Source organism: Carica papaya, chromosome 4 (genome assembly GCF_054855325.1).
Source record: "Carica papaya isolate Zhongbai chromosome 4, ASM5485532v1, whole genome shotgun sequence".
NCBI lineage: Eukaryota > Viridiplantae > Streptophyta > Magnoliopsida > Brassicales > Caricaceae > Carica > Carica papaya.
In genome coordinates, this window is record NC_142312.1 from 4,471,984 (window position 1) to 4,495,789 (window position 23,806).

At 37.4% G+C, this 23,806-nt stretch overlaps 3 protein-coding genes across 3 annotated transcripts; 2 read left to right on the plus strand and 1 right to left on the minus strand.

Annotated features, from left to right (window-relative positions):
- The first annotated feature begins 9,701 nt into the window (after positions 1 to 9,701).
- Positions 9,702 to 12,949, plus strand: LOC110822502 (3-hydroxy-3-methylglutaryl coenzyme A reductase 1-like). The gene is made up of 4 exons (XM_022052632.2): positions 9,702 to 10,585; positions 11,280 to 11,461; positions 11,535 to 11,881; positions 12,114 to 12,949. Exons 1-4 carry the CDS (start codon positions 9,768 to 9,770, stop codon positions 12,384 to 12,386), a joined length of 1,620 nt encoding a protein of 539 aa, XP_021908324.1. The 5' UTR covers positions 9,702 to 9,767; the 3' UTR covers positions 12,387 to 12,949.
- A 491-nt stretch (positions 12,950 to 13,440) lies between these two features.
- NTRA (NADPH-dependent thioredoxin reductase A) lies at positions 13,441 to 16,077 on the minus strand. The gene is made up of 2 exons (XM_022052635.2): positions 14,915 to 16,077; positions 13,441 to 13,746 (listed from the first exon to the last, which is right to left on the minus strand). Exons 1-2 carry the CDS (start codon positions 15,984 to 15,986, stop codon positions 13,676 to 13,678), a joined length of 1,143 nt encoding a protein of 380 aa, XP_021908327.1. The 5' UTR covers positions 15,987 to 16,077; the 3' UTR covers positions 13,441 to 13,675.
- Positions 16,078 to 18,272: 2,195 nt separating this feature from the next.
- On the plus strand, positions 18,273 to 22,322 carry PP7 (serine/threonine phosphatase 7). Its single transcript, XM_022052633.2, has 5 exons — positions 18,273 to 18,833; positions 19,612 to 20,106; positions 21,214 to 21,360; positions 21,691 to 21,798; positions 22,038 to 22,322. Exons 1-5 carry the CDS (start codon positions 18,363 to 18,365, stop codon positions 22,116 to 22,118), a joined length of 1,302 nt encoding a protein of 433 aa, XP_021908325.1. The 5' UTR covers positions 18,273 to 18,362; the 3' UTR covers positions 22,119 to 22,322.
- The last annotated feature ends 1,484 nt before the right edge of the window (positions 22,323 to 23,806 follow it).

A 23,806-nucleotide genomic window follows, 5' to 3' on the forward strand; every position in this document is an offset into this window, starting at 1 on the left:
TATTAAAAAAAAAAAATTCATGAAGGGACTCCATCATTTTGACTTTTGAAACATATTTTCAAAATTTACCGTAAATTTAATGCTTAATGTTTAATACCAAGTTGCCTCTTTAAAAACCTTCTTTTTTGGTTATAATAAGAATTTAATACCTTCAATAATTTTTCTTGGAAAATGCTGACTCACAATTAAGACTGTAATTATTAAAGCCGAATAAGTAGACTTAACCGGTTTAAAGACTCATCGAGAGTGTGCTACTGCTCTGGTATTGATATTGGTGGAAATACATATAGACTGATATATATATATCTATATATGTATGTATTAATTTTCTTAACTTAAAAAGGTTTGGTTATTTTACTTATATCTAACCACCTCAAAAATAAAAAAAAAATAAATTATAAATTAAATACGGAAGTGAAATAATTAGTTAATGTTTATATTTTTTACACAATAACTTAAAATACCAAATAGTACTCTAAGAATTATCTTTAAAATAAATATAAAAATAATTAAGAAAATAAATAAAAAAAATTAGCATCCTACTCGCAACCCTTTTGTGAATTGAGTTCTGGATCATGATCTTTTTATTCTGAAATGGCTAATAAAAGAATGAGTAACACTAACCCAATAACAATATCATGCTACTCACCGATACAGAAATGAAAATTGGTAAAAAAATCAAAATAACTAATGGAGTTCTTAATTAAACAAATTCATTTATCATAACAAAATCGTTTACTGTCTACTTAACGTAACGAGATTTACAAAATAACATGTAGAGTCAATAATATAACGCATATCATGATTTTATATGTAATCAGTTGGAACAACAATTTTTCTTTTACCAACCTACTAATATCTATTGGGATTCATAAGGATGTCCCTACAACGCTTGAACTCTTTTCTTTAACATTTTCAATTAATGGGTTGTCCTCATACCTCGTACGGTATGAGTGCCAAATTACAAAAGCTCAATATCCCGTCTTGTATGAGTGCCAAATTACAAAACCTCAAAACTCCGTCCGATATGAAGGTGAAACGGACTGTCCCCATACCCCATCGGTATGAGGTAACATTCACGTAGGGTTCCCTATGCACCCAGTTCGTCCACCATCTCTCAAAATATCCAATAAGGCTGTCGTTTCATCCATTTACTTAATAACAGAGTTCCTCGTTTACCTTTAATCTTCAGTTTTTTAATTCAACCGTAATCATATAAAACAAACAATACATGCATTCAAAACTATAAAATCGATCAATTAGATACTATCATGCATTAAATTATAAAATCAATCAACAGAATCAACAGTGAATAATTTTCGATTTTGTCTTTATTAATAATATGTAATTAATTATGGATATTTTTTAAATTGCACAAAACATCGTATTATTGTTAATTTGACATCAATTCCATAATAGAGAATAGGGTGAGAGATTCTTACTCAAATTAATGCTCGAAAAGCTAAATTTGTTAACTACACCTACTGGCAGTACTCGGTTTCCTTGAATTTTTATTCAGAAATTAAAACGCGTTACAAGTATCTACAAATATCCTAAAAAATCCAAAATCGGAGTCAGGACCTCTTTCTGGCCAATTTTGAAATTCCGGCGCGGCGGTGGGTGGCGGCGGCTCTCCTTGCCCGCGGCTAGGTCTTCTTCTCTTGCGAGGGTATCTAGCGGCTAGGGTTAGAGTTTGGTGTAAAGATGGTTATTTATATTCTTCCCCTTTTAATCTGAGCCGTTCATCGCGTTTGATCTGCACTGTCTGATCGCGATTAAATAAGGAATGAATCTAGACCGTTAATCGCGTTTAAATCTGACTGTCCTATCGTATTTAGGGAGGGAACAAATTCGGTCATCCGAGCGCGCATGAGTGAATCTGGGTAGTCCGATAGCGAGCACGTGGATCGCCCGCGTGGCCTCTTGCATGGCACCGCGTCAGCGTTCGTTGCCATGCGGCGCATTTTAGTTCGTCGGGGCAACTGACTGGGCATCCTACGCGGCACAACTTTTCTAAATTGTATTTTGACTCTCAGTTTCTGATTTTTCTTTCAAAAATAGTTCAGAACCTAAATTTTCACCCATTTTTCCCAAAATTATTTTCAATTTCATATTACTCCTATTTTTCTTCATTTTTACATTAAATTAAAATTCAAAAAAAAATTAAATATTATATTTATAAATTAATTTGGGTATTACAACTCTCCCCCCTTAAAAGAAATTTGGTCCCTCAAATTTGTCGCTCTCTCACTCAATCAAACAGCTGGGGGTATTGGGTTTTTAAGTCTGATTCTAGCTCCCATGTGGTTTCTCTTGGTGTGTGATTCTGCCATAGGACCTTAACAGATGAAATTTTCCAGTTGCGGAGTAATATGCTATTTTGGTCCACAATATTGACCTATACTACCTCTTAGGACAAATCCTCTTGGAGTGAAAGAGGCTCATGTGCCAAGACGTGAGAGGGGTCCGGGTTGTACTTATATAACATAAACACATGAAACACATTATGGACCCTAAAAAGTTCTGGAGGTAGTGTCAGTCTGTAGGCGGCGGTACAAATTTTGTCTAAGATTTCAAATGGCCCAATAAATCAAGAATTCAGCTTCTCCCTCTTGCCAAACCTACGGATTCCTTTGAAAGATGTGACTTTAAGGAACACTTGATCACATTTTTTAAGTTCCAAATCTCTCCTCCAAGTATCCACATAACTTTTCTGCCTGATCTGTACCGTATGAATGTTCCTTCCCATCTTAACTATCTTGGTTGTAGTCTCTTTTACGAGATATGGGCAAAATAGTTCCTATCACTCACTTTTTCCCAATATATCAGTAACCTGCATGGGTGGCCGTACAACGTCTCATACGGAGCCATGCCAATACATGCTTGGTAGCTGTTGTTATAGGCGAACTCTATCAGGGGTAGATGATCATCCCAATGCCCCTTGAAATCAAGAACGCAAACTCAGAGCATATCCTCAAGTGTGCGGATAATCCTTTCTGACTATCCATCAGTTTGATGGTGGAATGCAGTACTAAAGAACAGTTTCATTCCCATAACTTGATGAATGCTAGACCAGGATCGAGAAGTGAACTTGGGATCCCTGTCGGACACTACTACCACTAGTACTCCATGTAAACTAACTATCTATCGGATGTACATTCTTGCTAACTTGTCCAAGAGATTGGTAATCTTGATGGCCAAGAAGTGGGAAGACTTGGTAAGTCGGTCAACAATTACTCAGGTGACATCATGTCCTGAGTGTGCCCTATACAACTCTGTCACGAAATCTATGGTGATATGTTCCCACTTCCACTCGAAAATCGGTAATAGCTGAAGTAGCCCACCTGAGCGTTGATGCTCTGCCTTGACTTGCTGACATACCAAACACTTAAAAACAAAGTCATCAACATCTCTTTTTATCCCGTTCTACTAAAATCGGGGTCGCATGCTTTAATACATCTTAGTACTTCCGGGATGCATGACAAACTTTAAGTTAAACATATCTGTCGTGATGTCATTTTTCAACTCACTGTCACCTGGAACACACACTCTGTCCTGGAATCTGAGCAACCCATCAGCAGAGACCTGAAATTCTGAATTAACTCCATGTTTTACATCTTTCTTAAGGGCTGCTAAGGTGGAATCGACGGACTTAGCTTCCTTTATTTTCTCAATTAACTCAAGTTAAACGGTCAGGTGGCCCAAATATATGACTCTCTTTAGGTCCTGAAATCGTACCAGCTGTGCGGCCCCTATTACTCTGCATTCTAAAACCATCAAATGAGCTAATGTACCTGCACTTTTCCTGCTGAGTGCATCGGTTACCATGTTACCCTTACCCAGGTGATATAAAATATCGCAATCATAGTCCTTGATAAGTTTTATCCACATTCTCTGACGCATGTTGAGATCCTTTTGAGTGAATATATGTTTCAAGCTCTTATTATCGATATAAATCTGAAAGGTCTCTCCATACAAGTAATGGCGCCAAGTCTTCAAGGTATGGATAATTGCAACCAGTTATAAGTCATGGGTGGGGTAGTTTTTATCATGACTCTTCAACTGTCTGAACCCATAGGTTATGACATTTTCATGTTGCATCAAAACACAACCCAACCCTAGGTATGAGGCATCACTATAAACTATATATCTACTCAATTCGCTCGGCAAGGCTAACACAGGTGCAGTAGTCAACCGTCTCTTTAGTTCTGGAAAACTTCTTTCACGGTTCTCATTCCACTCAAACTTGATGTTCTTCCTTGTGAGCTGATTCAGATGAATAGTTAGGCTAGAAAACCCTTCCACAAACTTGCGGTAATAACCTGTCATCTCAAGAATGTTATGGATCTCCTTAATCGAAGTCAATTTTTTCTAGCTAAGCACTGCTTTAACTTTTTCAGGGTTCACCGATACTCCATCTTTTGATATATTTTGCCCAAGGAAGGTAGTCTACTCAAGCTAGAACCCGCACGTACTCAACTTTGCGTACAGTTTATTCTCTTTGAGAATCTGCAAAACCTGAGTCAAATGGTAAGCTTATTCCTCTCTGTTTTTTGAATAAACAAAGATATCATCGATGAACACAATGACACACTGATTCAGGAATTGTCTGAAAATCCTGTTCATCAAGTCTATGAAGATGGCTGGAGTGTTGATTAATCCAAATGATATGATCAGGAACTCATAGTGTCTGTATCTGGTACCCTTAATGCAGGTCTGTCTTAGTAAAGACTTGGGCACCCTACAACTAATCAAAAAGATCATCGATCTTGGGGAGGGGGTATTTGTTCTTGATCGCGACCATGTTCAGGCTTCTGTAGTCAATATATAACCTCAATGTCTCATCTTCCTTTCTTACAAATATGACTCCAACACCCCAAGGGGACACACTATATTGGATGAATCCACTATCCTGCAGTTCAGTGATCTGTTTCATCAGTTACTCCACATCAACACGACTCATGCGATAATGAGCAACCAAAATAGGCTGGGTGTCTGGTTGAAGGTCTATAGTGAATTCGACTTTTCTGTCTACTGGCAGTCTAAGTAGTTCATCTGTAAATACATATGAAAAGTCTCGGACTATCAGAATCTCTTGAATACAAATTTCTCTCTTGGGTTTGTATAATTAGAGAAAATAGTCGAGTTAAAGTACATGATAATAAGAGAATTTTTTATGAAGGAAATAAATGTTAAAGAATTTTATTAATTTATAAATAACTCCTCATTAGGAAAGTTGAATACAACCTTCTTGTGAAAATAAACTATGATAGCGTGATACACCGCTAGCCAGTTTATTTTTAAAATTACATTAAGGTCCCCCGTGTCAATATCTATTAGGTCCATACTCAATTTCTTATATGCTATATCTATGATACAGGCTCTGTATACAACTTTTTTCAGTAGTGTCCTACTCCCAAGAGTAGACACAAACAACACATAATCAAAATTTTCAGATAATACATTTAATTTTGATGCAAAAACATGTGAAATAAATGAATACAATGCACAATAATCAATTAAAACATGAGCAGGATGGTTACAGATAGTGTACGTACCCTGTACCACGTCCAGGTCGGCTTTTGTATCCTGCTGAGTGAGGTTGTAAACCCTACCATAAATAGGAAGTCTGGCCTGATTCTAGTTCCTCGAGCACTCCCTTACATAACGTTGGACGCTACCACATATGCGGCAGGTGTTGTTGAGGTGATAGCAGGGTCGGTCTCTATGATCTTTGTCACAATTCTGACAGGTCTTTCTGTGCCCTGCTGCTGAAACTTCAAAAGGAGCCTAAGTTATCGACCTGGGTCTTTTGTTCTATTGAACAAGTGCAGTAGGTACTGGTCTGTGGTGTGGAGCCGAGGGCTTGAGGTTTCCTACTACTAGAGGGAAGGTGCGGAGGTTCATCTCCACTAACTGTGCATTGGCCAAAACAGTCGAATAAGTTTTAAGCTCGAGTACATACAATTGCTAAGGATCTTAGGACGGAGACTCCACTCGAACCTTCTAGCCTTCCTACCTTCATCTGTCATGCTCTCAGGGGAATATCGACCCAACTCTAGGAACTTGCGAGTATATTATAATATAGTAATGTTCCTCTAGACTAAGTGTACAAACTCCATTTCCTTCAGATGTCGGAGATGCTCTGGAAGGTACTCTGTATAAAAGGCTGTCAGCAACTATTCCCAAGTGACTAGAACGGGCAGGGTGGCCTGCTTGACTTTCTGTTCGGGAATCACCCAAGCATCGTGAAGGTCTTCTCTGTCTCAGCTAACTAGTACTCGGTCTTTTCAAAAGATGATTCTCCTACAAAAATAGATGGCTTTAATTTTTTATACCTCTTGATGTAGTCTGGGTCCATCATGGGAGGAGTTTGGTCTCGTGGAAAAGGGACTGAACTGTGTTGAGGATGTACTAGATGGCCTTGCGGTGGTATTGGATGATACGGTGGGGGCACCGAGCCATACTATGGTAGTTTCGGGTGGTATTGTGGCTGGGGCACCAGATCATACTGTGGTGGTGTCGAATAGTACTGTGGAGGAGCAGGGTTGTACCGGGGTGGCTCGGGATCCTCTCGTTGTAGAGGTGGCTCAACCTGTGGAAGCGAGGGAGGGTTAGATAGCTCCTTCCTTTCCTCCTGAGCCTGCTGAGCAGCAATGAGTCTCTCCAGCATCTCAAATAATCGGTCAACATCCTCTCGGAGTGAACCCTCACGAACTGCTCGGTTTAGTGGGGGCTTTCCTCTCCTCATCTATCTGTACATGCATTTCATAAGGAACGGTCGAATGATAATTTATTGTTTTTGGTATTTTTTAATGATTTTGTGTAAGGGATGGGTCCGAGGAACGCGGTTCTAATACCAACTGTAACATCCCTGAAAATTTCCAAAGAAATAAATCATAAATTAAGTGCAGAAGCGAAATAATTAGTTAGGGTTTACATTTCTTACACAATAACTTAAAGTACCAAATAGTGATATGAGAATTATTCTTTGAATGAAATACAAAAAATAAAAATAAAAGAAATAAACGAAAAGTAAATAAAAAAAACTAGTATCCTACTCGCAACCCTCTTGTGGATCGGGCTTTAGATCCCGATCTTTTTATTCTGAAATGATTAGTAAAGGAATGAGCTACACTAGCCCAGTAACAATATCACGCTACTCACCGATACATAAATGAAGATTTGTAGAAAAATCAAAACAACTAATGCAGTTCTTAATTAAGCAAATTCATTTATCATAACAAAATCGTTTACCATCTACTTACCGTAGCAATATTTATAAAACAACTTGTAGAGTCAATAACATAACATGTATCATGATTTCATATGCAATCGGTTGGAACAACAATTTTTTCCTTTTGTGGATCAGGCTCTAAATCCCGATCCTTTTATTCTGAAATGATTAATAAAGGAATGAGTTACACTAGCCCAGTAACAATATCACGCTACTCACCGATACATAAATAAAGATTTGTAGAAAAATCAAAACAACTAATGCAGTTCTTAATTAAGTAAATTCATTTATCATAACAAAATCGTTTACCATATACTTACCGTAGCAATATTTATAAAACAACCTGTTGAGTCAATAACATAACATGTATCATGATTTCATATGCAATCGGTTGGAACAACAATTTTTCCTTTTGTTAGTCTACTAGTATCCATAGGAGTTTATAGGAATGTCTCCACAACGCGTGAATCATTTCCTTTAATATTTTCAATTAACAAGCCGTCCTCATACCCTATCCAGTATGAGCGCCAAATTAGAAAACCTCAATACCTTGTCCGCTATGAGGGCGAAACGGGTCGTCCCCATGCCCCGTCTGGTATGAGCGCCAAATTTATAAGCCTTGATACCCCGTCCGGTATGAGACAACGATCACGATAGGGTTTTCTATACAGCTGGTCCGTCCACCATCTCCCAAGATATCTAGTAAGCCTACCGTTTCATCCATTCACTTAATCACAAAGTTTCCCGTTTACCTTTTATCTTCAGTTTTTCAATTCAACCGTAATCATATAAAACAAACAATATATGCATTCAAAACTATAAAATTGATTAATCAAATACTATCATGCATTTAAACTATAAAATCAATCAACAGAATCAATAATGAATAATTTCTAGTTCTGACTCCATTAGTAACTCGTAATTAATTATGAATATTTTCTAAATTGCACAAATTATCGTATTATTGTTAATTTGACTTCAGTTCTATAACAGATAATAGGATGAAAGATTCTTACTCAAATTGATGTCCGAAAAGCTAAACTTGTTGACTGCACTTACTGGTGGTCTCCGAATTCCCTGAATTTTTCTTTAGAAATTAAAACGCGCTATAAGTACCTACAAATTTCTCAAAAAATTCAAAATCGGTATCAGAACTTCTTTTTGGCCAATTCTGAAATTCTAGCGCGGTGGCGAGCAATGATGGTTCTCTTTCCCGGCGACTGGGTTTTCTTCTCTGGCGAGGGTGTCTGACGGCTAGGGTTAGGGTTTGGTATGAATAGAGTTATTTATATCCGTCCTCTTTTAATTTGGACCGTCCATTGGGTTTAATCTGGACTGTCTGATCGCGATTAAATAGGGAGTGAATTTGGACTGTAGATCGCATTTAAATATGACCGTTGATTGTGTTTGGGGAGGGAATGCATCATTGTCATCCGTGCGCACGAGAGTGAATCTGGGATGTCCAATCTTGGGTACGCTTATCGCCCGCGTGGCCTCCCGCGTAGCACCACATCAGCGTCCGTTGCCACGCGGCGCGTTCTAGTTCGTCGGGACTGCTGACTAGGCATCCTACGTGACACAACTTTTCTAAATTGTATTTTGACCTACAGTTTTCGCTCTTCTTTCGAAAATACTTCTATAACTCAAATTTTCACCTATTTTTTTTTAAATTATTTTCAATTTCATTATCATCTTTTTTTTTTTTAATTTTTATATTAAATTTAATTTTTTTAAAAAAAATTTAAATATTATATTTATAAATTAATTTAAATTATAATTAAATTAATTTGAGTATTACAATAAGTGGATTGATTAAAGTTAAGACGTACGGTATATTGAGTTAGAATTAGGTAGCAGTAATTACTGTTTGGCGTTTTGCTTGTACCCTTCTTAAAGTTACTCCTTTCTTGCTCCGCATGTAAAGTTTTTTTGACTGTATATTCTTTTTTTTTTTAAAAAAATCTAAATAGTCAAAAAGGGTAAATATAAAGCTTCTAAAATAAAAATAGATAATTTAAAATAGTAAAGAATGTAAAGAGAAAATTAATTTAAAAACAAATAATAATAAAAAAATGGAATTAAAAAATTAATAAGTAAAAAGTACAAGAAATAACTTAATATGATGACTTTTCTCTGATTTAATATCTGGTTTTTCGTTCTTTCCGTGCAATCCACTTTTTTATTTTGCTTGAATTTACGTGCAATTCACTTCTTGCCAGTTATTTTTGACAGATATTTACATTATTGTAAATAAGTAATTTTTAATTTAATTGCTGAGTTATTTTTTAAAAGAAATAATTACTGTATTTATTTAAAAAATAATTATTTTCAGAAATTAATTAATTAATTAATGAGAACCAAAAAAAAAAGCCACGTAACCACATCATGCGATCCATGTGGGCAATAATCCTGCGCGCCAAGGGCCCCCCCACCTCCTCCTTCGCTGTGTAAATTAAACTCTACTCCCTAAAGTTCAGCAGCAACCAAAACTGAATTAACAATAACGGTAACTGACTTTGCTGGAGTTCCGATGGACAAACGCCGGAGGATCTTCCGCCGCCGATTATTCTCCGATCCCCTGCACCTAGCCAACGCCGTCTTCTTCGCTCTTTTCTTTTCTCTCGCTTACTTCCTCTTCCACCGATTGCGCCACAAGATCCTCAGCTCCACTCCTCTTCATATCCTTTCCCTCTCCGTGATCGCCGCGCTTCTTTCCATGCTTGTTTCCCTCATCTGTCGTCTCGGTTTCTTTGGCATTGACTTCCTCCATGCCTTCATCAACCGCTACTCCCCCCGCGGCTTCCTCGCCGAAGAAGGAACTTATACTCCTCTTGATCATCGACCATTAAACAAGTTGTTAGAGGAAGAAGAAGACGACTATGACATCATCCAATCAGTGGTATCCGGTTCCACGTCTTACGCTCTAGAGTCAAAGCTCGGAGAGACTCTAAAGGTTGTTTCCATCAGACGTGAAGCTTTACAGAGGATGACCGGGAAGCACCTTCAGGGTCTCCCTCTTCATGGATTCGATTACGACTCCATTTTCGGAAAGTGTTGCGAGATGGCGATTGGATATGTGCAGATTCCCGTGGGAATCGCCGGCCCGCTCTTGCTGGACGGCAAAGAGTACAGCGTGGCTATGGCCACCACTGAGGGTTGCCTCGTGGCAAGCACCAACAGGGGCTGTAAGGCCATTTACGCCTCGGGCGGGGCCACCTCCTCGTTGTTGAGGGATGAGATGACCACAGCTCCGGTTGTCAGGTTCCACACTGTCAAGAGAGCTGCTGATCTTAAGGACTTCCTGGAAGATCCTCTCAATTTCGATACTCTTGCTGTTGTCTTCAACAGGTTTGTTTGTCTCTTCTGGTTTTTTCGCTTTGCCCTGAAGAAATCTATTTAGTTACTAGTTAATTCTACGAAGTACACAACTTCAAATTTTAATTTCAGGGACAGAGTTGGCATTTTGCACCTTTTCCTTCCCATTCCCCCATTCCTAAATATGTATGAAGTATTCAACACAGAACACTTCCAGTCAACAACAGGGGGTGGTTCGTAAACAATATTAAAACTAAACTTTGCTCAAATAAATGGATCTGTACGGAGTTTTAGAATTTTGTTTTCAACAACTACAAAAATTTTCAACAAAATACGTTATAAACACTGCCCTATGAAAATTACGATTCTGTAGAAAATTATATCAAATTAGAACAACTTTGCCGGAGCTTGAAATACATATTTGTGTTCAATAAAATGAAATTTTCTAGGTAGATCTTAATAAAGAATGTTAAATGATTCTTGATTTGTTCCCACTATAAGGTTAAAAGATTTTTCTTTGGATGTACTTTCTGTTTTTGGGATGTAGTTAGTTTTTAATTTTTACATATCCTGGCCAACCATAATTGATTGATTCAATTTTCTAAAGCTTCTCATCATTATCAAACTACTGTCAGTAGAAATTGTGCTTTGTCATGCAAATAATTAATGTTGATGGATAGTTTTATGCACGAAAAATTTATTAACAAAAGCAGGTGGGTGAATGCAGATCGAGCAGATACGCAATGTTGCAGAGGATAAACTGCGCAATAGCAGGGAAAACTGTGTATCTAAGGTTAAGTTGCAGCACTGGCGATGCAGTGGGCATGAGTATTGTCTCCAAAGGTGTCCAAAATGTCCTTCAGTTCATCCACGACCACTTCCCTGATATGGACATCATCAGCATTTCTGGTATTGACCAATAATTTCGGCCTCCACCAGCTCTCTTTTAGATATTAGCTAATGAGTTCCACTCACTGTACAGGAAACTTCTGTGGCGACGAGAAACCTGCGGCGGTTAACTGGATAGAAGGGCGTGGTAAGTGCGTTGTGTGCGAGGCAGTCATAAAGGGGGAACTGGTGAGGCATGTGTTGAAGACCAATGTGGCCGCGCTGGTGGAGCTCAACATGCTCAAGAACCTTGCTGGCTCTGCCGTAGCTGGGACTCTTGGAGGATTCAATGCTCATGCCAGTAATATTGTGTCTGCCATCTTTATAGCCACTGGTCAGGATCCTGCCAAGAATGTGGAGAGTTCTCAATGCATCACCATGATGGAGCCAGTTAACCATGGCAATGATCTCCATGTCTCTGTCACTATGCCTTCCATTGAAGTACAATTTCCTACCCAGGACTTTCTTCTTTCTTCCATTGCTTTTCTTGTATTTCTTTTGATAGAATTGGTATAACCATTACCGTTTAGAGAACGATGGCTTGTTTTTTACTGGTAAATTTAATCTATTTCATTAAATAGTACATCACATTATGCCATAATCTGGCCTCAATTTCCTCTCAACTTCAATCAAGAAGCATTAATAATCAAAATTTCATTTTTGCATGATTCAGGTTGGTACAGTAGGAGGTGGCACTCAGCTCGCTTCTCAGTCAGCTTGTTTGAATCTACTTGGTGTTAAGGGTGCCAGCACAGATACACCTGGGTCGAATGCAAGACTCTTGGCTACAATTGTAGCCGGTTCTGTTCTAGCAGGTGAGCTTTCTCTCATGTCTGCCATTGCAGCTGGGCAACTTGTGGAAAGCCACATGAAATACAACAGACCTAGCAAGGATGCATCTGGAGTTGCCTCCCAACCGATAAGTGGAATCAATGGGCAACCTTGACATTCGAGAAAATGGAAGTACAAAAAAGAATGGGAAGAAAACTTAAGCAAACTATTTAAATGATGATGACTAGGGACTTGTGTAGTGTCAGAGAGGAGAATCGAACAGAGAAAACCATGTGAGGGATCTCGGGGCCAAGCGGGAAAGAAATGCCCAGAGTAAATTAAACGTTCAGCTGTGTGCAATCTAGAATCTGGACCACGTGAGATGGGTCACTTTCCAAGATGTGTGTATATATATATATATATATATATATATATTAGGAAAAGAAAGAAAAAAAACATAAGAGAAGATATGGGGAAGAGTAGCTGGTCTGCCATGGCCATCCATACAAGGTTGTTTTTCCTGTTGTGTCTCACACTGCCACTTCTTGCCGCCAGGTGGCTCCCCAACGTGGCATATTTCGTAATTGCGCACAACAAGTGAACTAAATCTTGTACACTTTTAGTCTTCTATTTCATTTGCTTGTATGTATGTCTTCTTTTAGTCTGTCATATATATGTATATATAAATTATATGCAACTTAATGCCATTACCCCTCCTAAGTTGTAATCTAAAATATAGACATCGGCAGTCACGAAGCATTAGAAAAGGATTAAATGGCAAAACTTCCAGTTTTTCCAAAGTGGGTCGCAGAAAACAGCAATTGATATCAGCAAGCACCAACAAAAGCCATAACAGAACGGACCAACAATATAATATCTTTGAGACCTATGAACATTCTTTGTCACTACAAGTTTACAAGGTTTTCTGTTAATGATGAAAATCTGGTGTACTAGCTATAACTTCACAGCAAGGAGCATTTTCCACAGGACGTAGCTAAGTAAGTGTGTACAAACCTTAACAGGCATGATGCTCTACTTAAAGAAAAAAGGATGTGTCTGCAGTCAATGCTGAAATGACTAAAAGCCATGGGATACGCCTGGAAAGCAAACTGCCCAACCAAGCGACACATCCAAAATGCATGAAGTTTAGTGTATCTATTATTTCTCAGGTCATCCATCAAGAAAGCAAATGCATATACTTATTCAGCAATAAAGGTTGCAATATGACATAGAGCTAGGTGATTTCACTTGCAATTAAAAGGCTGAAACCAATTTGTTGCTCAATCAAGAATAAGCAGACTTACAATGCTAAGCAATAGGTAATAAATATATTGCTTATCTGATTTCATTTAACAATATCAATTTGACATAGAACAATGGTCCATCAAGAACTTCCTACATCCTGTGTAGAATAAAATTACTTCAAATTGAAAAGCTCTCACATGTCTGAGGAATATACTCTGATCAATCACTCTTACCAACCTGTGACCCAATTTCTTGCAAGTAATGTTCAGCATCCAGGGCTGCCATGCAACCTGCAGCAATACACAGTTGAAGAATTTAATTTACTTGGAAAGAAAACTAAAACCCATGTAAACCCCCACTCCAGGCAGCAGTTGACTAAAGCACATATCATAAAAAAGGGGGCGGGGCAATCATGACTCATATAGGGACTATAGCATGGTCCTGAGTAAAGTCATGCAATATAATAAAATCAAAATGCAATGACATAATGATGCAAGCAAAGAACCAAGGCAATCAAAAATATAATCCTAAGAATGTTGGTCAGAATAAGAGATAGAACATTACAGGGAAATGATCTCTGATTGTTTTAACTACTGCATAATTTGCTGCAGTTATCTACCTTCTATACATGGTTGGATTCCCATCTGTTCTGACAAGGCAGAACAATATTGCTAGATTCAAAATAAACTAGACAAGAACTGGAGAATGATCTGCCAAAATATCCAAGCAAAGGCAGAAATGCACCACTTAATTGTAATTTATGGGGTAGTGTTTTCTCACAGGTACTAATACTTTACTCCAAGGTTCAATCTTGATGGGAGCCCTGGCTTAAAGTTGGCTATAAATATTCATTGCCTACATTATTCACCAAGTTCAATTCACCCAGTTTAGTTGGATGGCCGAGGCTCAAGGTCCTCACGATTACAATGACCAAGCTCCTATTTCTCTAAGGTAGTGCTGGAAACAAACTCAAAAATTTTATGGAAGAAATTCTAAGATAACTAGAACCTTAAAATGATAAAATCTAAATAGTGAACATAAAATTAGAAAAATGAATTAATCAATTTTGATAAGATTTTGAGTTCATTGTTCCAAATCATATTGAATTCAAAATTCAGCATTTCAATTACAACTAGAATTTCATATGTGCCCAAGTTTTATCAGATGACTTCTACAAAAGTTAGGATTTGTTCCAAACGTAGCCCAAGTCAATAAGATTCATAAAAGAAACTTTCCATGATTCCCTAATCAGACTAAACGAACGTGCAAGGTATTTCATGCTTTTCTAAAATTGAAGTAGGCGTACTAAAATACACTTTTGTGAAAGATAAGCTCAAAGATCTTGTTTTGTTTACCGGTAATGCAGCATACAATAACAAAGACAGCCAACAGCAAAACGGAATATGAAACAGTGAAATGGAAATGTTACTGAGAGGAGGAAGGGAAAAAACCACAAACCGGTGCCAGCAGCAGTGATGGCCTGCCTGTACTTCTTGTCCTGGACATCTCCGGCAGCAAATACACCACGGACGCTGGTCTTCGTGGTACCTGGCTTGGTGACAACGTAGCCATCTGAATCGAGTTCGAGCTGCCCATTCAAGAATTTGGTGGCAGGCTCATGACCGATGGCAAAAAATAATCCGGAGACCTTCAAGTCGGAAACTTCTCCGGTCACCACATTCTTCACCTTGAGGCCTCCTAGAATCCCTTTTTCCCCATCCCCGTAGGCCTCCTCCACCGCCGAATTCCAGATGACATCGATCTTAGGGTTTGTGAGGGCCCTCTGCTGCATGATTTTCGAGGCCCTAAATGTCTCTCTTCGGTGGATGATGTACACCTTTGAGCCGTATTTGGTAAGGAAAGTAGCTTCCTCCATGGCAGAATCCCCACCTCCGATTACAGCAAGAGGTTTGTTCCTGAAGATAGGAGCGGCTCCATCGCAGACCGCGCAGGCTGATATCCCGCGGTTCCAGAAGCCACCGGGGCCATCCTGAGAACCCGGGAAGTTAAGCCTCTTAGCGACGGCACCAGTGGCGACGATGACGGAGTCCGCGAGGACGGCGTTGGAGTCAGTGAAGACCTTGAAGGGTGATGAGGAGAAATCAACCTTGCTGACGGTCTCAGTGTAGATAGTGGTGCCAAAGCGGAGGGACTGATTACGGAACCGGTCCATTAGGTCGATGCCGAGGATGCCATCGGGGAAACCAGGGAAATTCTCAACGTCCGAAGTCGTGGTGAGCTGACCGCCGGGAGCGATGTCGTTGGCCATCCAACCTTCGAAAAGGATGGGCTTAAGCTCAGCCCTCGCAGCGTAGATGGCGGCAGTGTGAGCGGCAGGGCCGCTGCCGATGATGCAAACCTTGGTTTTAAGGGTTTTGAGATCATCCATGGCGGAAGAGACTTTGGGAGCAGTGGATGTGGAAAGGGAAGCGGCGGTGGCTGCGGCGGCTGATGTTGTGGCCAACCCTACTATGCTGCGCGCTCTAGTTAGCAGGCTTCTGAGCTTGCTGGATCCTCTTCGGAAGCTCATGGGCTTAATAATAACAATGGCTTGGAGATCGTCTTTTTTTGACTTTGAATTTGGCGCGTGCGTTGTAGGCGCCGAATTCTCTGCCGCGCAGGTGGTCTTTAGTTTTTATTTTTCACACACACATTTTTATGCTCGTATTAGAGCGGGAAGCTTCAAACGTGGTAATAGAATATTATTATTATTATTTGGACCATTAAAATGAAATAATTAATAAAAAAAAAGAAAAAGAAAATAGCTAATTTCCACGTGGAGAGTTAAATACATTTTGTCGAGGTGAGAAGTTATTCTGTGTGTAAGGATCCACCCTTGGTATAAATTCCGGGGTAGAAGTTCGCGGGAGTATGCGTCTCATCTACCCTCCGTATCAAATTATGGGCACGGCCCAATTATAGTTAATGGGTAAGGAAAAAGAGACCCGACCCAAATTAAGGCCCACGATCTCCATGTTTACTGCACATTCGTGATGGGAAATGGATAATGCTGGATATTTTTTCCTTGGATTTAACTTTGTTAATATGTAATTATAAAAGAAAACGTTGCCTTTTATGTCTCTATTAGTCAAACACAGGGCAATTAGTGTCCGTGTTAGGTGATAATTATATGAGTAATTTTCTTCAAATTAATACCTACTACGAACCTTCCCCTCCACCACCACCACTTTTGCAAATTTCAACGATCCGGAGGGAAAATCTCGCAAATATTCTATCAAATACGTTGTCGTTTTGCTTTTCCTTTTTCATGTACAAAAACTCTCTTCCATTTTCACAGGTAATTGAAATCAATGTAGAAACTGGCATATAAGAAGGGAAGTAAAAGAAGAGAATTAACGCACTGGCTATCAGTAATTGAATTGAATATGATCCTAAAACACTTTAACTGACACGAGAATTTTGAAATTTAACCAAAAAAAAGCAAGATGATTGATATATACACGGTGTTATCGTTGAGAAATCGATTTTTGATCGACGGAAAGAGACGAACGCTTAATGAACTCGAGGCAATCGGCAATAGCCTCCGAGTAAAAAGAATTGGAGCGCCTAATCACGCACCTGCAATCACCTGACTCACTCGATGTCTCCATCAAACACCTTCTTCTGCTGCTGCTGCTGTGTCGACGTCTTTGATTTCTCTTGATGCCTTTCTTTAGAGATCGTAAAGCTCGGCCATATGAAAATCTCCATCTTGTTAACACTCTTCTGAACAAGTACGCGAACCTCTCCCGCAGTCCGTGAACTGATAATCTCCTGCTCGCCGGCTTCAGCCGCACACCTCCCGGTATTCTATTCATCGCAACTGTAAGTACGATCCTGCTAGTTAAGCTTCCTCTTCAGCCAGTTTCAAAAAAGTTGAAGCAATCTTTGTCGCTTGCCCTAGCTCCTTTCTATATATAGGAATTTGAGAGAGGAGATAGCTTTTTGACGGAAGGTGGTGTTGGTGTGGAAGAGACTCGGAAAACGGTGGCTTTTTTTATTTCACCTACTTACCTAGCTTCATCACCATATTTTATATATATATATATATATGTACATACACAACATACAATATATAAAAATTATTATTGAATTAATTAGAGTTAATTAAATACTAAACATGGTTTGATAATAATTGCAATTGTGGGGACAGAGATTATTTTTTCTTAGGGTGACGAAAAAAATTAGTAAAATTAACAAACAAATAAAAGTCAAACGTAGCATTCGTCGGACACCAACTTGTCATAGATAGATATATAGGCGAGCTTTGCCACATACGTATTCCTACTTGAGATATTGATTTATAGAACCAAACCAAACAAGTAGAATAATGAATTTAAATTACGATTTCGTTAAATTCTAACTTTAATTTTTCATTCTACGTTGTTTTTATCTACTAATTTGTATTTTATTTATAAATTATAAATTATAATTTTAATAAAAACATATTTTTTTAAATATATTTAATAAGATTAATAATTTATGAATTTTACCACGATTATATTTTTTATTATATATAATTATGATAAATTAAAATTTTTATTTTTATTTTTAAAAAAATTATATTCAATTTATAATTGATGTGTATTATCATTATAGAGTTATGTTTTATAATTAGTGAAATGGTATGTTATTTACGACATATCTTATTATTTAATTATCAATTTCGTATTTAAATGAAAATTAATATAATAATCATATAATTCATGCGGGCCTGTTAATTTATAGAAAGAAATTAGGTTTTCGAATTATATGTAGTATATAGACACCATTTCGCTCCGAGTGTTCTTCTTGAAAGCATAGTATAATTTATTTATTTTTAATTTATTTATTATTTATTATTTTTTGTAAAGTAAAAACTGAGAGGAAGAGAGACGGAGTGTCATCTGACTAGTCTCCCAAATCAATGTCAGAGTCAGAATCTACGACAGCTCTTCCAAATTCCACCGCCGAAAATCCCCAAACTACAGAAGAATCAGTCGATGGCGAGCAGATCCCCATCCCTGTATCATGGCCTTCTGACGGGAAGCTGAGTCTGGAATGGATCCACGACCTGATGTCCACTCTGGACTGGTCTTCCCGAAACTTGGCCCCGACAAGATTCCCTTCAGTCTTCCCCATTCAAGTCTTCGACTCTCTCGTCCTCACCGCGTCAAAGATCCTCCACAAGGAGCCCAACTGCGTCAAAATCGACGCTCTTGCTCCTGAATCCACCGTCGTCGTTGTCGGGGACCTACACGGTCAGTTGCATGACCTACTTTACCTCCTCAAAAATGCCGGTTTCCCTTCTGACGATCGCTTTTTCGTCTTCAATGGCGATTATGTTGACAGAGGAGCTTGGGGTCTTGAGACCTTTCTGCTTTTGTTGGCTTGGAAGGTAAACCACTTCGAAGTCCTATCATTAATTATTTTCTACTGCGACGATCTTTTACTGCTAGAGTTATGCTGCAACTCAGTCTTATGTCAAGAAGATTATATTGCTAGAATTATGCTGCTATTCAATCTTTTACTGACACAATTATGCTGCTATAGTTGTACTGCAAATTTTAGGCTATGTTTGGAAGAGGATAGGGGATTGACTGGGATGAAATGCTTAGGCAGTTACTCTGTAGAGATTTGAGTAGTAGATGGAGTGAAGGGAGAATAAGGCTGAATATTTTACTTTCATTTCCAGCCAAAAGGTTTTCTTCCAAAATTTTAAGATTATTCTGGGTCTTTTGCAAAATCTAAACTTTCATTTCTATCTATTTTTTTTTTTCCTTTTGCAAGTGTAGATAGTAATAGTTTCTTCATTCATCTTCCTTGTAGCTTTTTATTCAATTAAGGTAAAACGTTATTCTCATTTTCATTCCTATGGCATTCAAACAAAATAAAATATTATAGATTTTGCAATTTTTCATTTGATTTTATTCCGATGCTTATTCAGTTCTTCCCACTCCCAAACACAATCTCATGTCATATTCGGTTTTTCCTCATACATGTGAAGGACAAGGAAAAAAACGGAGGAACACAAAAGTATTGATGCAATGTTAATAGCTTATTTCAATTGATGACTTTATCTTTTCTGTTTCTTTTTGTTTGAGAGGGTGCGATGAGAGTTTTTCACTTAAATTACATTTTTCATCTTTTGGTAATGCAAAATATTCCCTTTATAGGTTTTCTTGCCGCATAGAGTATATCTTCTCCGTGGAAATCATGAATCCAAGTATTGTACCTCTGTTTATGGTTTTGAGAGGGAAGTTCTCATGAAATACAGTGACAAAGGAAAACATGCCTATCGGAAATGTTTGGGATGCTTTGAAGGGCTTCCTTTGGCGTCTATAATAGCTGGACATGTATATACTGCTCATGGAGGACTTTTTCGTAGCATTACCCTCACCCCTTCAAAAAGATCGAAAGGAAAGAAGGGTCGAAAGATAAATGTCAATCCTGAAACGGCCTCATTGTCTCTTGGTTCTTTGGAGGAGTTATCTAAAGCTCGAAGGTCAGTCCTCAATCCCCCATGGGAAGGTTTAAATTTGATTCCTGGTGATGTTCTATGGTCTGATCCATCAATGAAACCTGGTCTTTCACCAAACACAGAGAGAGGAATTGGTCTATTATGGGGCCCTGATTGCACTGAGGACTTCTTGAAGAAGTTCAAACTTAAGGTGATACCAAAAGACGATATTATTTAAGTTAAGATAGTTATAATCAAATCTCTCTACTCCATTGTGGTTTAGGGCAGTTTTTCAATTAGTTTATATATAAATACTTCCGCAAAACAAATTTCTGGATACTTAATTGCACTCTTTTGAACCTTAATTATCTAAAACTATTTGCATTTTTAATTTTTTCCTTTTAAAGTTTCTTGCTTTATCATAAAAACACTTGTTCGTTTTGTGGATTATCATTTTTCAATACATGGTATGGATTGGATAGTAATTGCTGCTTACTGTTGGAATGCTGTATGCTTAGTAGAGGAACATTAATGTGTCTAGCATGTAAGTGTCTACCTTTTTTCAATATGGTAATATAGTATCAAACATCGATATCTTTAAAATGTGGGCATTTAAGTATTTGTGATGAAATGTTTTCTTACTTAACCCGGAACGTTTATTGTAAATCCCTTTAGATCTTTTTCCTTCACCCTTTTTCTCTTTTGTTTGCTCTTTATTCATTTATTGAGTTCTTGCTTTCTGCATTTTCCATCACTGGTAATTATGCTTGCTCGTTTTATTATCTTAGGAAATGTTTGGTCTTCTTAAAAATTATTTTGCTGATATCTACCAAATTTTTCTCTGAAAGCTATAAGTAGCAAAGTTTTATTAGGAGGGTAGATCAATTTTAATTCTTCGAATGGTTCTTAAAGGTGAGCACTCTTTTTCCTAAAGAGGGTAAAATGGTGGAAATAATAGGGTAATGGCTGGGTTCATTTCTCGGTTGACAGCTCTACAGTACTGTATCATCTTTGAGACTAGTGGTTGTGGATTGAAAACTGTCTGTTTTGAAGAAACCTATTTTTTTCTCTTGAAATTGGAAAAAAAAAAAAAATCTTAAACCTTTTCAGTTGGAAAAGTAAGTTGATTACTTGCAGTTTATCAATCAATGAACTTACTTCTACTCCTTAAGAGATATATACTGGCTGTGACTCAAGTTATTTGTTGTTTATAAAACATGCAACTTTTAACTGATTTCTTGTAAGTCGATCTATTATTCAAACTATAGATGTAAGTGGTGCTAGCTGGTGGCTAAAACTTGGATTTTCATTGCCTCAGTTAATTATCAGATCACATGAGGGTCCTGATGCAAGAGAGAAAAGGCCTGGTCTTGGAGGAATGGATGAAGGCTACACCATAGATCATGATGTAGAATCGGGGAAGCTCATTACCCTATTTAGTGCTCCAGACTACCCACAATTTCAGGTTTCTTCGTGATCTTGATATCCTTCAAGCTAAATTCTTCAAGTCCTGAATTGTTTCCTCTCAAAAGAATGCCATGCTAAGTTTCTTAATCATTACAGCGACTTGCCTTACGTATTTAGCATTTTATTTCCACATCACTAAACTTTCTGTTTGATCTCTTTGTCTATTCAATTTACTTTATTGCATGGATAAAGTTGTTGTAAACAAATATTTTCCGGGTCATGAGAGATAAAAAGTTGGGTTTCTTTTCTTTATCTCATCTTATCAGTGTGGAACGTTGTTTTCACATCATTTTGATGTGTCTTAAATGTTAAAATGTTTGCTATGCAGGCATCAGAGGAGAGGTACAGAAACAAAGGGGCTTACATCGTATTACATTCTCCAGATTTTGATAATCCGGTATTCCATTCTTTTGAAGCTGTTATGCCGAGACCAAAGGTACCAAATTTTACTTGTTCAATGATTGTAAATTCATTGCTCTGCTGGCGCATGCTAAACTGTTTCTGCCATCTAAAGACATGTAATACTTAAAAATCCCACATATTATCAGCAAACTTTTCATGCATTTCTTGAGTTTATCGGTCCAAGAACGCACTAGTTTTATCTGATTTCCCTTATGGAGTCATGCCATTTTGCATCAACATGTGTATTAAGCACGGTGCAACCCTGAAATGCAGGTGAATGCATACTATGACTTTGAAAATGTGATAGATTCCGATGAAGAGCTGGACTTGGCATCAATGGCAACTGCTCCATGAAAGTGGAATATTCACGAAGCATGTATTATCGACCGTTTACTGCTGTACATTCATTGCTTTTAATGTTATTTTTTGTGTGGGAATTAATGGGAGGCAGTTCCTCCTACATGTAGGGAATAACATATTAAGGCTTCATACTGGTCAGAGTCACAGAAGATGATCATTCTTGTTTATTTTGTTATTAAAAAAAAAAGATTTTATTAATTTCTTAATTAAATTAAAACATAAATTCATAAATAATCCTAAAGGGTTCTGCATCTTTTTGAAATACAATATAAAAAATTAAATGGGAGGATAATCCAACAGATGCAAAATTGACAAACATGTTTTACAATTATTATACCTGAGTGTAATTTATTTTTATTCAATTTCAACTTTTTAATTTATACATGATTAAAATACATTTGCTATGTTTCAACTACTACTATTTTCACTTAGTTTTCAGATTTCACTGTAAATCAATCAAATATATTTATATTATATTTAGTGATCAAAGAATGATATCAACACAATAAAAAAAGTAAAAATAGAAAATGAGTGAAATTCAACAGGCATTGGGAATGGAGGTCTTTTGCTTTGAAATTAGATTGTGAGTAAGGCCTTATGATTGAATTGGGTGGTCTTTTAGCAAAAAAATGCTATTGAAGTTGGGCTTTCATCCAAATTTTGTTATCTTAATTGTAATATGTGTATATTTTGCCTTTTATTTTATATTGGTGAATGATCAATGATCGGAGATTATCTTCTCAAAAAGAGATCTTGGGCAAGGAGCTTTTTTATAACCTATCACTTTATTTGTTTATTCTATGTGCCGAAGCATTTTCATCATCATTATGCACAGAAGAAGCTCAATGACTCATTGGGGAAATCAAGATTGCTAGACCAACTCCACAAGTATCATGATTTTGTTAAATATAGATGATAACATCATATTTGGTAAAGCTAAAATAGAAGAGTTGTAAGAGGTGAAGAACATACTTTATAATAAAGTTTTGGGCCAATTGATAAAGTTGAATAAATCCTCTATATATATATTTCAAATGGGTTGAAGGCTCGTAGTTATAATGAAGCATGTGATATAATAGGCATTCAAGTGATTAAGGCATATGCAAAATATTTGGGTGTACCTATAGCAATTGGCTGATTCTTAAAGGAAAATTTTTGGATATCTAGTGAATATAATGGTAAGATGTATTCAACAATGACATCCCTCATCTATCTCAAATGCGGCTAGTAAGATTCTCATTAAATCAGTGGTGCAACCCATATATCACAAGTATGTTTTTACTTTCTAAAAATGTGTATAAGCAAATGGATAGCAGTAAGGTTTTAATGGGGTAAGCAAGATAATAAATCTAAATTATATTGGCTCTGTCAGTCTTCATTATGTTCATCTAAACCTCTTGATGGTCTTAACTTTAGGGATTTTCAGTGTTTCTATAAAGCATTGCTAGCAAAACATGCATAGAGATTATTGAATAATAGTTCTTCAATTTTATCTCAATTACTCAAAACCAAGTATCATAAAGACGGATACTTCCTGAATATGTTATTTGGTAGACGACCAAGCTATGTATGAAGGAGTATTTTAGAAGGTAGAAAGTTGTTTGTGAATGTGCTAATATGGAGGGCGGTGGATGGTACTGATATTCGTGTGTGAAAAGATAAATGACTTCTATTAAAACTAG

What these genes read in the sequence shown, in the direction of transcription:
- PP7 (XM_022052633.2), top strand. Translation starts at nt 18,363, where the DNA reads ATGTCAGAGTCAGAATCTACGACAGCTCTTCCAAATTCCACCGCCGAA. An exon ending in TGAAGAAGTTCAAACTTAAG is followed by an intron (nt 20,107 to 21,213) that starts GTGATACCAAAA and finishes TCATTGCCTCAG; the next exon opens with TTAATTATCAGATCACATGA. An exon ending in CTGTTATGCCGAGACCAAAG is followed by an intron (nt 21,799 to 22,037) that starts GTACCAAATTTT and finishes CCTGAAATGCAG; the next exon opens with GTGAATGCATACTATGACTT.
- LOC110822502 (XM_022052632.2), top strand. Translation starts at nt 9,768, where the DNA reads ATGGACAAACGCCGGAGGATCTTCCGCCGCCGATTATTCTCCGATCCC. An exon ending in GGACATCATCAGCATTTCTG is followed by an intron (nt 11,462 to 11,534) that starts GTATTGACCAAT and finishes CTCACTGTACAG; the next exon opens with GAAACTTCTGTGGCGACGAG. An exon ending in TCACTATGCCTTCCATTGAA is followed by an intron (nt 11,882 to 12,113) that starts GTACAATTTCCT and finishes TGCATGATTCAG; the next exon opens with GTTGGTACAGTAGGAGGTGG.
- NTRA (XM_022052635.2), bottom strand. Translation starts at nt 15,986, where the DNA reads ATGAGCTTCCGAAGAGGATCCAGCAAGCTCAGAAGCCTGCTAACTAGA. An exon ending in CATCACTGCTGCTGGCACCG is followed by an intron (nt 13,747 to 14,914) that starts GTTTGTGGTTTT and finishes GTATTGCTGCAG; the next exon opens with GTTGCATGGCAGCCCTGGAT.